At 34.4% G+C, this 15196-nt stretch overlaps 1 protein-coding gene across 10 annotated transcripts; it reads left to right on the top strand.

Moving 5' to 3' along the window:
• The first annotated feature begins 5992 nt into the window (after window positions 1-5992).
• Window positions 5993-14890, top strand: LOC107786887 (putative disease resistance protein RGA3). 10 transcript variants are annotated; one of them, XM_075254115.1, is made up of 8 exons: window positions 5996-10458; window positions 11053-11117; window positions 11949-12017; window positions 12592-12638; window positions 13602-13742; window positions 13836-13971; window positions 14111-14231; window positions 14413-14890. In XM_075254115.1, the coding sequence occupies exons 1-2, from the start codon at window positions 6720-6722 to the stop codon at window positions 11058-11060; spliced, it is 3747 nt and encodes a 1248-aa protein (XP_075110216.1). In that variant the 5' UTR covers window positions 5996-6719; the 3' UTR covers window positions 11061-11117; window positions 11949-12017; window positions 12592-12638; window positions 13602-13742; window positions 13836-13971; window positions 14111-14231; window positions 14413-14890. The 10 variants fall into 10 exon arrangements, with proteins under 10 accessions (XP_016463887.2, XP_016463885.2, XP_016463888.2 ...); XM_075254114.1 differs by having other exon boundaries at window positions 13327-13742; XM_016608403.2 differs by having other exon boundaries at window positions 13167-13742.
• Window positions 14891-15196: the final 306 nt, after the last annotated feature.

Here is a 15196-nt window from a genome sequence, read left to right as displayed (position 1 = left end):
CTTACTATCTAACTTTAAACAACAAAATATATAGTCGTTTTTCATGACATGTCTCAAAATATGCCAATTAAGAAATAATCTTAGAACGGTGGCCGCGTCACTTTACCCTTTTGATTATTAAGTTATTCTCTTATATGTGCGATGTATATAGCGAGCCAAAAGTTCAATTTCATACAACTTATGTTAGTGGCGGCGAACATATACTATTTGAGAGATTGCGACAAAAAGTGAGGAAAGAGACGGGTTAAATGTATAGAATTTTAAACTAACGAGAAAATATCCATAACCATAAGAATAAAAATAATAAGAAAAATAGAAAAATCAAACAAAAGAAAACTTGACAGTCTAGACTCATTTACTAAGTTGTAGTAAGCTTCATATACAGTTAATAAGAGCACGAATGCTCTTACCTTGAGAATCATCCTGTGGTCCAAGCTAGTCAAAAGGTTTTGGAAAATCACATTCTATTGTAGAAATTACGAAGCAAAATTTAACAAACTCATACTTAAGTGACAAATATAACTTAAAGCTTCTCCTTAGAATTTAATTAGGTCAATAAATATACTCACGAGACCCATGAATTCCGATCAAATTGAGAGTCAATAAAAGTTTCCTTTGCAAATAATAAAAAGAAAGTAGAATATTGTCACGACCCAAAATCAGCCGTCGTGATGACGCCTATCGTGGAACTAGGCCAACCTCTACTTAACAACTCATCACAATAAGAATAACTTTGAAAATAACAACGGAAACATTTAACATTAAAGAAACCTTTTGAACTCCTATTGATAACTCCAATCAATTGGGACAACACCCAATCCAAACAACTACAAGTCAAAAAATAAAATTTCTGAAATCGAAGTTTTGAAACACCTTTAATGGTGACTTCTATTTTTCAAGTTTTTAATCAACCATCGGAATGAGAATTATGCATGGAATGAGGATAAGACTGAGACCATGCCAATACCTTCTTTCTAGTTTGGTGATCCAACAACCTACCAAGTGAATCTCTTTAGTGCAAACACAGTTCTTTCCACTCCATCGAAGGAAGTGATTTCATGACTCCAAAAAACTACTTCTTTTATGTATTATTTTTTTTCTAATAGGTGAATAGTAATTTTTACATTATATACAACTTGGGCCATACTGGGTAAGGGCTTCAAACGTGGGCTATTTTTTGATGGGCTATTGAGCCAAGTGATAAGGAGTGTAATTCTCCCTATAAAATATGGCGGAAAGTATTTGGAATAGGTTTTGAGGGATTTGAGGGGCAATTATGTCTTTACTATGTTTATGCAAGTATTAAAAATCCTTGCATTGCTAATATCATGATTTACTATGTGTTAGTTATACCTAGGATAATACCGCATAGAATGTATAACTAATATAAATATTAGTAATACGCAAATTGGAAAAATATACCAAATAAGGAATTAATAATACGCAAAGCTAATGTTTACATTATGTTTTCTAATACCTCCTACCAAACAACCTCTAAAAATTAATAATGCAAGGTATTATAATATAGTGATGAAGGATTATAGTACACAAATTATTTCATGTGGAATGTTTAATTTGGCATATTATAAATTTGTATTTAATGTATGGAGTAATATATATGTTTAAAGTTTGTTACAATCATAAGGGTTAACTTTAGTTCTTGCATAACATATACATGTTATCTATGAAAAAAAATAAAAGTAACAATCAAATATTGTATAAATTAATATTGAGTATGTTAGATTGTATGGATCCACCAAATCGTAAAGTACCTGGTCCTCTACAAAATTCTTCTGAGAGCACTTAGTAAAGCAGTAAGTAAATGACGTAGAGGATTTTTACGTGAAAAAATCCCACACAAGGGGATCAAAAAACCACGACCTACCTTGTAGGTTTTTAACTTCACTAACTTGTAATCTTACCTATTACAAGCCACTTTACAATACTTCCTATTGCAAATAATTTACTCAACTAACTTGTGGTACCTTTACCACAAGTCACTTTGTGACTATCCTAGTTACAGAGACTTTTTCTAACTTGTGATGCTATCACCACAAGCGGCCACTTTGTAATAACTACGATTACAAAGACTTTTTCTTATGACTAAATCTAGTCACAACATAAACTCAACGAGTTTACGGATTTACAAGAGGATTCCTAATCAGTATGCTTCTAGATAAGCGATTTAGGAGATATGGTAAGTACAATAACAAGGTTACAACTCAACTAGGACATCAATCATCAATCTTTTAGGAACTGGTCTGTAGGGGAGTAATAGGATTCCCGCAAAGAAAAAGTATGTAGTTGGAATTCCGGGTATAAATCAGGGGTACTTATCCATTTTCCCCTTGCCACACTTATATATTAACTTCATAATTCCACAACTCTATTGCAAAATTATAAAAGATAAAAAGGAATATGTCACATTGATATTAACCTGACTTTCCTCATGATCATATCTTAAATTAATATAAAATTTGTTGATCATACCTAATCTATGGAATATAAAGTCAAATAATAGATTAGCTTGATTTATGTCAATTTATTCATTTAAGCTTGGGCCCGTGCATAGCTTTACTTTCGCTAGTTTTGTTAGGTGTTTGGTATTGTACTATACATTAGATACATAAAATACTATTTAAATTAAAATATGTGTAATTCTATAAACTAAAAAATGAGTTTACGTTTATACCCTAACAATCTAGCAAAAAGATAAGGGTAGTTTTGTCCTTTTGGATGTTTTATATATATAAGTTATTCATGCCTTATTATTCCATGTAGCCGGAGGTATAAGACAATATTAAAATTGATATATAACTTTATATAAGTAATAGCTATACATGAATAGAAAACATAAACCAAACATTAGATAACTAATACAACTTTTATACGATGATTATTTCTTTCTATACTTCAAATCAAACGTCCTCTAAACTTCTAAATTAAGTTTTATAAACTGGAAATTTGGTAAATTGACCTATCTCCTAAGTCAAGTAGTCTATCCTCTTTCCATTTATAGCCGTATGATTACTTCAACGTTTCATTTGGTCGTAATAAAGGGATTAATGTAAATAGTTAATATATATATATAGTATAAATAATCTCGGGTACTTATACATATATATATATATATATATATATATAATGTCGGGTTGGTTACCGTAGCCAAAAGTTTTAACCAAACATAATATAACATAATCCCACATTTTATCTGGGGATTATTATCTTATCCCTTCAAACAAACAACCCCTTAAAATATAGGATTGTAATATTGGCAAATTAATATTTAAGCTCCATATTTCTCCAAATTGTACATTGTATCTTCCTTAATTCACTAGCGACTAGGCATTGTCCACAGATGTAAATAGTTATATAGTATTGTCCATAACCAAGATCTAAGATGTACACATTGAATGAAAATGTAAAGTTCTGCCCATTAATGCCTCAATATATTACTCCCTCCGTCCCAATTTATGTGACGGAGTTTGTATTTCGAGAGTCAAACAAGTTTATATTTGGCTGTAATTTTTTCATATGTCTTTTAGATATTTTGAATTGTTAATTATTGTAACTTATAATACTTTTACGTAGTTTTCAAATGTATATATTTTGTTTCAAAAAATTTAAAGATTTTATGTCTTAATTTACAGTCAAAATTAAGAAATTGACTTTTGAAATTCAAGCTCCGCACTTAAGTTGGGACATAGGGAGTATTTTTCAGGTAAAAATCAATATTTGACGCATGATGTATAATATAAAAGTCTTAAGGTTATTTCTTGGTGGTTACCTATTTAAAATGAAATCGGAGAATTTCAAAATTTTCTTGTAAACATTTATTGTCAATATATGGGGTGATAATTTGAGCACAAACTCATTTGATCTGTCCAACCCATCCAAAATTTAATGGGTTGACCAAATCTATTTTATTGATGGGCTAAGATGGGCAATGCCCAAGTTGACCCACCATTAAGCCAGTAGCTCAAGTTGACCCGTGACACAGCCCAAACATAACCCCGTGACTACAACATCCTATTTAACGAGCAAATTCACAATTTCTGCAACTTTTCCTTTGGAAATTGTATCATCGAAATATAGCAAATGGTATCTACAATCCGTAATACAGTAATACAGTAAAGATATCTATAGATAACTAATTACTACTAAAAGATAGTGTTTTATGAAAATTTCCCTATCTTTAAGAGTAATAATTGTTGAAAGAAGCAATCCAAGTATTCTAAAAGACCCTTGGATGGGAGCGCTTTCTCCGAATGGGGCCTATGCAGTGCGAATCCGAATATAGTCGGGCTCTAATGTGGGTACCGAATACCGAATGAGAAACAAAAAAAAATTCTAAAAGACAACAGTAATATGAAATAAAGCGTAAAAGATGAAAACTTTGAGTAAAAGGTCTAAACGACCTGTGTATAACTTTTATAGTTTTGGTCAGCTTTGTTTTCCAATTCATCTTTCTTTTTCTTTTTCTCGATTTGCATTTCATCCTTTTCCTTTTGTCTTTTTTTTTACTTTTTTTTTTTTTTAATTTTTTGAGTAGGTGGTTTTGGTTATAAATATTTTATTATGGACCAGATGAGTAAAGTTTTACTCCCTCCATTCACTTTTAGCTGTCCACTTTTGATTTTGTACTCTCTTTAAGAAAAATTAAATGAAGTATGTAATTTATAATTTTACTCATAATAATGATAGCATTTCCAAAAGTCTAAAAAATAATTTGGGGATGAGTAGTAAATGATAAGGGTACAACAGAAGAAAAAAATTGTCTTTATCTTAATTTAGTATAATAGACAAGTAAATGTGAAAATATAATTTTAATATAGTCGAGTATGATTTTTCAAACAACTATTAAGTAGTAGCAGTAAACATTTGTTTTTCTTTCCTTTTACTAATAGTCATTAAAAATAAAATTTATATATTCAAAAAATTGAAGCAAAATTTTGGACATAAAATGACATAAAGAAAACTAGAGTTATTATAAAATTTATTTCATGGTACTCCACTGGTACAAAAAAGTACACAGCATATGTACATATTACGTAATATATATACATCTTACACTTTGAAGACTTATTTAAAAAAAAATTGATTGAGAATGTTTACGACAGATATCTTCAAAAATAAAGAATAGAAAGTTGGGTTAAGTTAGACGGGTTAAGCTATGACCGATAATTTGGTTAATCTTGACCCAGCCTATCTTAGCCAGGTAAATTTTGGGCTAGGTTTAAATTTTCATAAAGCACTATCTTTTAATAGTAATTAGCCATTTATAGATACCATTTGCTATATTACGGATTATAGATACCTTTTATGTGGTATACGATGTATTTGATATATTTAAGCTATTGTATTCATGAATATAGTAGCAAAAATAAGCGTGAATCAGGGAAGTCCAACTAATCAGTTGTTGTATTCGAGTGTATTTGACTGTATTCATGGAGTAAAACATGGGATTACAGCTGGACAAATTATTGTATTCGACTGTATTCACGGCGTGAAATAGGGGATTACACTGTTTTTAAAACGGAAAATGAATCAATTAGCATAATAGACTCCTAATATAACTCAACAAACTCAATTATAACACACAAAATTTGTATTTTCAGTTATAAAAAAGATTCTCAACTGAAAAATACCCCAAAAAATATAGCAATCTTCAGAGAAATTATATAATACATCTGAATACATAAATTATATTAATTAAAAAAACTTATGAATACATTCATGGCATATATCGAGACAGTCAATACAATTAAATACATAGAATACAGCGGGATGCATTGAAATACAATGAGAAAAAAAGACAGTGAATACAATAAAATACATGAAATACAACGAGATATATTGAATTACAATGGAAAAAAAGACAATGAATACATTGAAATACATGAAAATACATTGAAGTATATTAACAGAAAATCAAGTTACTCAGCCCCAAACTCCATCGTCTTTGTTCAAGAACAAACCCTAATTTCCGACGAATCCGCCGGAAGCCGGTAGTAAAAACGCGCCGCCTTCGTGGAAATTTCACTCTGAGTTGTTTGGCAATAAAAATTCCTTTAAATTATTAGATTTTTTTCTCTGGGGTTGAATTGAAATTTCGGATGCAGATTTTTTTTATCTACAGTTATGCATAGCCGATGCAGTGAACAAGAAGAACCCCAGCAATCCATGGGGAAATTCAGAGGAAGATGCTCAGAGGGAGCAAATATATAAAAGCTTTCTTCTTTCAAAATTTTGGCGCTTTAACCAACTCTTTCCTCTTTTTTCTTTCTTGAAATAACTGGAAATTGACGTACTGAATCTTTAAACAAAAACCTAGATTTACAATTCGAAACCAGCATCTCTTATGTGGACTTTGCACAAATTCGGTGGAAGGAGGAGGATATCGGAAATTTTAATGGGACGAGGGAAGAAAATGGAATGTATCAAAGTAGAGAGAGAAATAAAAAATTGTAACTGATTAGGATATTGATTAGAATATTTAATGGCTTAGGACTAGGAGGTAACCATATTTAAATGATATTTATTTAAAATAAATAAAGTGTTAATCATTGCTACAAAAACTGTTTGAATTATTGCCTATGAATTATATTGGAGTATCTTTATTTGAGTGGTTTACAAGCAACTAGCAAAGCAGATTTCAGAATAACTTTGTGAAGGCTTTGGTATAGAGGAAGAAAATTTTGTGAAAGAGCAAAGCAACAATGGCGGATCCTGTAATTGGTGCTACTGTTCAAGTTTTTCTTGAGAAGCTGCTTTCTCTCACTATTGAGGAAGTCAAAAGTTTAAGGAACTGCAAGAATGATCTCAAAATGCTGAAAAAAACTGTAACGATGATACAAGCTTTCATTCATGATGCTGAAAAACGACAAGTTGAGGATCAGACTGTGGAAGAATGGCTCAAGAGGCTTGAGAGAGTTGCTGAAGATGCTGAAAATGTGTTTGACGAATTCAGATATGAATCTCTCAAAGCAGAAGTGATGAAGATCCGGAACAAACCGATGAAAAAGGTCTGTAACTTCGTTTCTAATACAGTTTTACAATGCAAAATGTCTCGAAAAATCAACAACATCAATGAAGAGTTGAGTGCTATCAATAAGTTAGCCAAAGACCACGGTCTCCAACCCCCAACAGGTCCTTCTCGGCAAATACTACCAATTCGAGAAACAGATTCTGTGGTAGTTGCTTCTGATGTTGTTGGTAGAGACAAGGATGTTGCTGAAATAAAGGAGAAGATGTTGAACATGAGAGAGGATGTTGTTCTGTGCACCATTCCCATAGTCGGTATGGGAGGTTCAGGCAAAACAACTGTCGCTAAGATAATTTTTAATGATGAACAGATCAAGCAACAGTTTGAAAAGAGAGTTTGGTTGTGTCTACCTGAAATGTTAGAAACTAAGAGCTTTCTTGAATTGATGCTCGAATCATTGACAGAAAGGACACTTGAGGTCCGAAGCAGGGATATAATAGTCAAGAAGCTACAAGATGAATTGAGAGGGAAGAAGTATTTGCTTGTCCTGGATGATTTGTGGCGTGTCGACCCTACAATGTGGCATGATTTTGGGGACACTCTGAGTGGAATAAATACATTCAGAGGAAACTGCATTCTCGTGACTACTCGTAGGGATGAGGTGGCATCCTCAGTAGGCGCAACAGATCCTTATATGTTGGAAATATTAGCAGATAATCATTGTTGGTCCATTTTCAAACAAAGAGCATTTGTTGATGGGAAGGTTACAGAGCATTTGTTGGGCAACAGGATTGTTGAAATGTGTAAAGGTCTACCATTGGCAGCAAGTGTGTTGGGAGGCCTATTACGCAATAAGGAGAAACATGAATGGCAGACAATTCTTGATGGCAACCCCCTTGTTGCAGGTGAAGATGATACTGGGGAAAATAGGATAAAGAAAATCCTAAAACTCAGCTATGATTATCTACCATTTCCACATTTGAAAAAATGTTTTGCTTACTTTGCAATGTTTCCAAAAAAATTTGAGTTTGAAAAGGACCAACTAATCCAACTCTGGATGGCAGAAGGTTTTCTTCGTCCATGTCAAAAGACCACTGTGATGGAAGATGCTGGTAACAAGTTTTTTGAACTTTTGTTGCAAAATTCCTTGCTGCAAGATGTTAAGCTAGATGAGCACAACAATATAACACATTGTAAGATGCATGATCTTGTGCATGATTTGGCTAAAGATATTTTAAAATCTAAACTATTTGATGCGAAGACGGATGGTGGAGATAATCTTTCTCAAGTTCGATACTTTGGATGGAACTCACCAAGAGATCAAATAGAGAAGATTAATGAGCCTGGACGTTTATGCACGTTGTTCTGGAAAAGCAGTGATATGTCTGAAGATATGCTATTGAGATTTCAGTTCTTGAGAGTTTTAAATTTGTCCAAGTCAGGCATCAAGGAGTTGTCAGCCTCAATAGGCAATTTAATATACTTGAGATATCTCGATCTCTCCGACACTAAGATCAAAGCCTTGCCCAACTCCATTTGCAAGCTCTACAATTTGCAAACACTTAGAGTCAATGACTGCTATGGCCTCAAGGGATTTCCATATGAGATGGAACACATGATAAGTTTGCGACATATATATTACAACTCTAATCGCTCTCAGATACTTAACATAGGGAAATTGACTTGTCTTCAAACGCTACAGCATTTCAATGTGGGTGTAGAGAAAGGTCGCCGAATAGAAGAATTAGGTCATTTGAAAAACCTTAGAGGTAAATTGACGATCAAGGGTCTACATTTGGTCCGTAATAGAGAAGAAGCTGAAAGAGCATACCTACTAGAGAAACCAAATATCTACAAGCTGGCATATTTATGGTCCCATCGTGGATGTGAAATCAGTGATGAGTATGTTTTGGATGGTCTTCGACCGCATCCTAACTTGAAATCCTTTGAAGTGAGGAGTTATTTGGGGAGTAGATTTCCTTCATTGTTCAATGAAGAATTTCTACCAAATTTGGTCAAGTTGAAATTAATTGGTTGCAGAAAGTGCATAGAAATTCCATCACTTGGCCAACTGAAACTCCTTCGGCATCTCGAGCTGGCAGAGTTCGATCAGCTGGAATGCATTGGGCCTACATTTTATGGTGTTGAGCTTAACAATAATGGATCAAGCAGCAATAACGCCAATATCCAAGTGTTCCCATCACTTAAAGAGCTAGTATTGGAGGATATGCCTAGCCTCACTGAGTGGAAGGGAGTAGAATTGATGCCAACAAGAGTTGGAGTAAGAATGTTTCCTGCGCTTGAGAAGTTGAGCATTAGCAACTGTCAACGGTTAAAAAGTACTCCAAATCAATTTGAAGTCCTACGTGAATTAAGCATTGAAGGAGTTCACAGTGAAATGCCATTGTTTAGCTTGTGCAGCAACTTGACATCTCTCGTAAAGCTTACTGTCCGTAATGTGAAAGAGCTCACTTGTCTTCCAGATGAGATGTTACACAACAACAGTTTTTCTCTTCAGCATCTATCGGTCTTAAATTGCTATGTGTTTCGTGAATTGCCACAAAGTTTGTACAATCTCCATTCTCTTAAGAGCTTAGAGATTGAAGGGTGCACCAATTTCAGTTCCGTTCCTGTTCCCAGTGGAGAGAATCATTTGACTTCCCTCCGAAATCTTCAGTTTGAGGGTTGTGATAGATTGACCAGTTTACCAAGTGGAATGCTAGAGCATTGTCGGTCTCTGGAATTTTTGCGGGTCAACTACTGTGGCAACTTAGTTTCCTTGCCTTTACATTTGTGGGAAATGCCTTTACTTTCATATTTAAATATATTACAGTGTTCCAAATTGAATAGTGTACCCGCAGGGGATCTTCATCATCTCACTGGGTTAAGGGCATTGTTTATTGGTCCTTTGTCAGAGTTGGTGGATTTCGAGGCATTCCAATTGATGTTTAATGGCATTCAGCAGCTATCGTCCCTTCGTACATTGACGGTGTACGGACGTGTGAAGTGGGATTCTCTGCCCTATCAGCTTATGCAACTCTCTGCCCTAACAGAGATGGTAATAAGTAATTTCGGAATCCAGTCCCTTCCTCGTAGTCTTGACAACCTTACTTCTCTTGAAATGTTAACACTACGGAGCTGCGAACGGCTACAACATGTGGACTTCTCAGGTGTCATGCCCAAATTACGGAAACTGAAGATCAGTAATTGTCCATTGTTAGAAGCTCTGTCGGGTCGGCTCGTCAACCTTGTTTCTTTGGAAGAGTTATATTTATCAAACTGCAAAAAACTACAGCATCTGCCATCCGGAGATGACATGCGACGCCTCACCAAATTATGGCGCCTGAGAATTGAAGGCTGCCCACAGTTAGAAGAAAGTTGCACCAATCGGAGTGGCCCAAACTCCCAATGGTCCAATATTTCCCATATTCCAAAAATTATCTTTAGTAGGAAGAGGGCCAGTCAGAACTTACGTAAGTTTCTGTTTTTCTTTCAGTTTCTGAGTCAATTTTTCTTCTTCTTTGTCAATTGTTTCTCTCACCATTCTCCTTTGCTCCTTTATTCTTTTTAAAACTATTCATTCCCCAAAGCATTCCAGAATTTAATCCTTTTTCTTACAAATATTTGACATCAAAAAAAATGCAAAAGTTATTAGTGAATTGCATTTGTGCTTTCCTTTCAGCATTTTGCCCTCTCACTTGAAACCAATTGTTGTTCTTCTAACTCTTTCATCAAATCAGGAATATCTACATTTCCAGACCAGTGTTACCTTACTTCAATCCTTTTTCTTCCGTATAAAAAAAATAAAAAAAATCAATCCTTTTTCTTCCTTGTCAAATTTTTTTCCAAAAAGAAATCAAGCATTTTTCTTGTAATTAGTTGACATCAAGCAAAATGCAAAATTATCAGTGAATTGGATCTGTGCTTTCCCTTCAGCATTCTTCTTCTTTAAACTGTTGGACCAGTTCGGACCAATTGTCGTTCTTCAAATTCTTCATCAAACAAAGAATATCTATATTTCTTTAAAGTTGCGGTTTAATTATGAAAATTTATGTTCTTTCTCATAGTTGACTAGATCAAATATCATGCTAAAAGGTTGCTGCAGCAGTCTCTCCTGAGCATGGAATCTGTGGTGAGTTGTCTAATTTGTGGTGCGCTCTGGTCTGAATTTTGTTGAGGACAGAATCTTTGCCTTGTAGAATCTCTCAAATGAAAGGAACAATCTCGTCTCTTTATGGTTCAAAGAGCTCCATATATGCATACTTGTCTCCCTCCTATTTTAAGTATTTCTGCTAAAGAATGCATCAAATGATGAATATGTCCTCATGTGATACTTCAACTGCTTGTCGCAAAATAAAAACCTCTTTTTGTTTTTGGGTCATTGGTTTTCTTTTCTATCTTTTCTCTTTTTTTTTAGGCAACTGCTTTTATTCCTTGTAATAGGAAATTAGCTTGTTTTTGAAGTTATTTTATGCACAGATAATCCGTGTAGCATTTTAAAGCTTATAAATGAGTATTGGCATTTGGACCAGATAAATTATTTACTTCTTCAGTTTATCATTTAGTCTGACCCTCCTCTCTCTCAACCTGTACAAAAGAAGAATCTCAGTATTTAGTCTATCTATTCAAGTGGTATGGGGAAGATAATAAAGGGTATGGTTGGTTGGTGCCATTGAAATCTGTTTATGAGCTATTCATGAGTTGCAGCTCAAATAAATTGTCACTGATGGTGCTATATTTAGATGTCATGACTGGTATAGTCAGTTTCTTCTGCATAAGAGAAGGAGAAATGTAGATAGGGAAAAAATGACCCTCTTGTCACTTGAAAACGGTGACATGGAATTCTTGGATGCAAGACAACTTTCATTTTGGACCGACTTGTGATTTCCATTGATAGTAGAGACTTCTCCATATTTTGCCGACTGTCTTCAACAGTATTTCCTTTTTCCTATTTAATTTTCAGGGCACAGATTGGAAGATTATGCACAGTGGTGCCTTTGGAGACTATGATGGCACAAAGCTCAAATTCAAGGTAAGTTTTTGTTCATAAAAGATTGCAAATGGTGGCTTTAGATCAATACTTTTTTCTCTGAAATAGTTCTTCTTTTTTACCCTAAATGCTGCTTTAAAATCATCCTCCTTACCTATCTCTTTTACCTTTCTCAAGGAACAATCCCAAGTCTCATATGTTGTAGAAATCCATATAAAGTTTCTTAATATACTCATAAAAGAATAATCTTTATGTTGGATTTTTTTTCATGCTTTAGACAGTAGAACTATATATGTATGGCAAATGCTTGTTGTTACTATAATTTCTCCTTTCGTTAAAACCTTCATGATCGAAGGATTTCAACAAAGAAAGTTACAAAAGACAGCTATTCCATGAATTAACAATTAAAAAAGAAAGACTGCTACATCATGAATCTTACAGCAAAGAGTGCTTTATTGGCTCTTAAAACGCCCTTAGCAGTATCTGTTCATCTTAACAGGTCTTGCTTCTCCTATAGCGTCTTTTTTTCGGTTGCCACTTGTAATGATCTGCTTCTCCATTCTCCTAGAATGAAATGTTTGCCAAAACTAACTTTTTATCATTTCCTGTGTTTCAGATTCATGGTTGAAACAACAGCATGGACTTTGTCAAAATGGTAGACTGGTAAAGACTTCTCTTAGATGTGATTTAGTGTCATGATTGGGAAGGGAAATTGCATTTCTTATAGGGTGCGGCCCTTCTTCGGATCCTGCGTGATCGTGAGCACCGGGCTGTTTCCCCCCCCCCCTTAAATTTGCACTTGGCTGAAGCTGGATTAGAGACATTATTTCTTTGTATGTGGAAAATCCTGGACTAGGATTTGATATCAGAGGCCTTTCCTGCACAGTGTACATGCTACACCTGCCTCTTCTTATAAACAGAAATTTTTGTCTCCACCAAACAGTTTAAACTTTTAGCACTTATTTACTCACACTTCAGAATGCCATTTCACTCTTAGATTGATTCGATGAGCTGATCTTTGATTCCTATGACGAAACGTCAAAGGTGATGATTTGCAGTTGTGTTAACTATGGTGCTTTTTTGGGTATGTGAAAAGGAAAAGGAAGTGGATTTAGGTTACTTTGATAATCAACTTGATTATTTTCAAACCATTGATTTAAGTGTATTTTGATTTTAAGTTTCTTGTATCAGTGAGCTTTTTCGAGTTTTTATTAGTAAACATGATAAAATTGGACTAGTGAAGTGCAAACGGCTACAGCATCTGGACTTCTTAGATGACATGCCCAAATTACGGAATCTGGAGATCGATGATTGTCCATTGTTAAGTTCTTTTTGGCATTCCTTTCCACAGAGGAACCACCACGTTTGTTTTGTATACGAGCCGATGTGGCAGCCTTTCCTGAGCAAAATTGGAATCCGTGGTTGTTGAAGTGCACTCTGGCCTGAATTTTGTTGAAGGATATGATCTTCAGCTGTAGACTCATTACTGAACTCTTTCAGCTCTAAGTTCTTACTCTCTTCAACTAGTGCTCAATAATGACTCAAATGCATTGCAAAAGGTTGCTCTAAAGTTTAGAATTTCAATCAAGTTTACTGGAAGTCCAAAAAGAGAATATTCCCATTCAGGCCTTGGTTGGTCACTGAGCTATCTCTGAAGTCTACATACAAATGATCAAAAAACTCAAAGCTTATAGGGTGCTCAATGAGAAACTAAACGTGTCTGTTCTCCGTCTTTGGATGGCTGTGGTTACATTTTTTATTTCCTAGGTAAGTATCCCGATTTCTTTTGTTGTATTAATATCTGACCCTCCTTTCTCCCAACCTGTACAAAAGAATCTCAGTATTTGTCTATCTATTCAGGTGCTATGGTGAAGATAATAAAGGTTGTGGATTATCGGTGCCGTTGAAATCTGTTCATGAGTTGCAGCTCAAATAATTCTCACTGATGGCGCTAAATGTAGATAGTTTGAATGGATGCAGCTAGGAGGTTACTGTGGTAAAAAGACAAATTTTGTGTGCACTATTAGCTGCACCTTGCTCTCATGTTGTGTTGAAGAATGCTTAAGAACAATTTCGTCGATTTTTATTTTATTTTTCAACTCCTATTCTCATGAAAATGCTATACTACTTACCAGGGATGCTATTCTAGCAGTCTCCCTTAGGAAAGACCTGGGACTTGAATGGATTAAACAGTTTGAGGGATATTCATCCATTTGGTTGAAGGATTCTCTACTCTTATTGGACCAAGATTTCCATGTAAGCTTCTTCCAAGTTGTTAATCTCCTAGGTCCTTTGATTTGCATTGTTTTTAATCGCTTACCTTACCTCTACTGAGTTAGTCCCTATGCATCAAATGATTCAAAAGTTTTGTTTGCTTTGTTCAATAAACCAGACTTATATCTTAATTCCTCATATATTATTATACTCTTCATTACAGGGTGTAGTGGAAGATACAAAATGGTGGATAAAGACAACTGTTCATTCTCTTCAGGAAAGTGAAGTATTTGATTGGTCTAATCAGTTTCTTTTGCATAAGAGGGAGAAATGTAGAGCAGCAAAAACAGACCCTCTACAACGTGAATGTTCATATTCTAGTGGGCGAGGCGCCTTTATTATCGACTGCTGGTGTAATGGTAGAGGTAATAAAGCCATTTCATCGGAAGCCACGGACATGGGATACTTTGATGCAAAGACAGTTACCATTTTGGACCGAATTGTGACTCCAGTTGGTAGTAGAGGCTTCTCCAAATTTTGTGTACTATCTTCAACAGTATTTCCTATTTAACTTTCAGGGGACAGATTGAAACAATTGTGCACAGGGGAAGTTTTTCACAAGCTTTAGTCATTCCCAATACTAGTCAATTAATATTCTGAGCTTATTTGAAATTGAAATCAATTGGTGTGATGTAATTACACTGCTTCTCAGTGCAGTCCAATAACGTTTTATTTCTTCATGGTTCAAGAAGAAAACGTGAAAGGAGCACATAGAGTTATGGAAGAAAGATATTTTAAAAACCCCTATATACAAAATCCAACATAATCATATTTTATTAGTTTACCAAATTTCCAGTATATATAAATCAATACTGAGACACTTAGTGTTAACAACAAGTTGCATGACTTAGTACAATATATTTTGAAATAATGAGTATTTCTAATTTACCACTTTAATTATTTACTGTAGTGGGTTTCTTCTAACTTTACCAACTTTAAGTATTTTT

Source organism: Nicotiana tabacum, chromosome 5 (genome assembly GCF_000715075.1).
Source record: "Nicotiana tabacum cultivar K326 chromosome 5, ASM71507v2, whole genome shotgun sequence".
Classification (NCBI taxonomy): domain Eukaryota; kingdom Viridiplantae; phylum Streptophyta; class Magnoliopsida; order Solanales; family Solanaceae; genus Nicotiana; species Nicotiana tabacum.
The sequence above is the reverse complement of the archived record's forward strand: the minus strand, read 5'-3'. Positions and strand labels throughout refer to the sequence as shown.

Coding starts and splice junctions, on each gene's coding strand:
- LOC107786887 (XM_075254113.1), top strand. CDS start 6,720: ATGGCGGATCCTGTAATTGGTGCTACTGTTCAAGTTTTTCTTGAGAAG.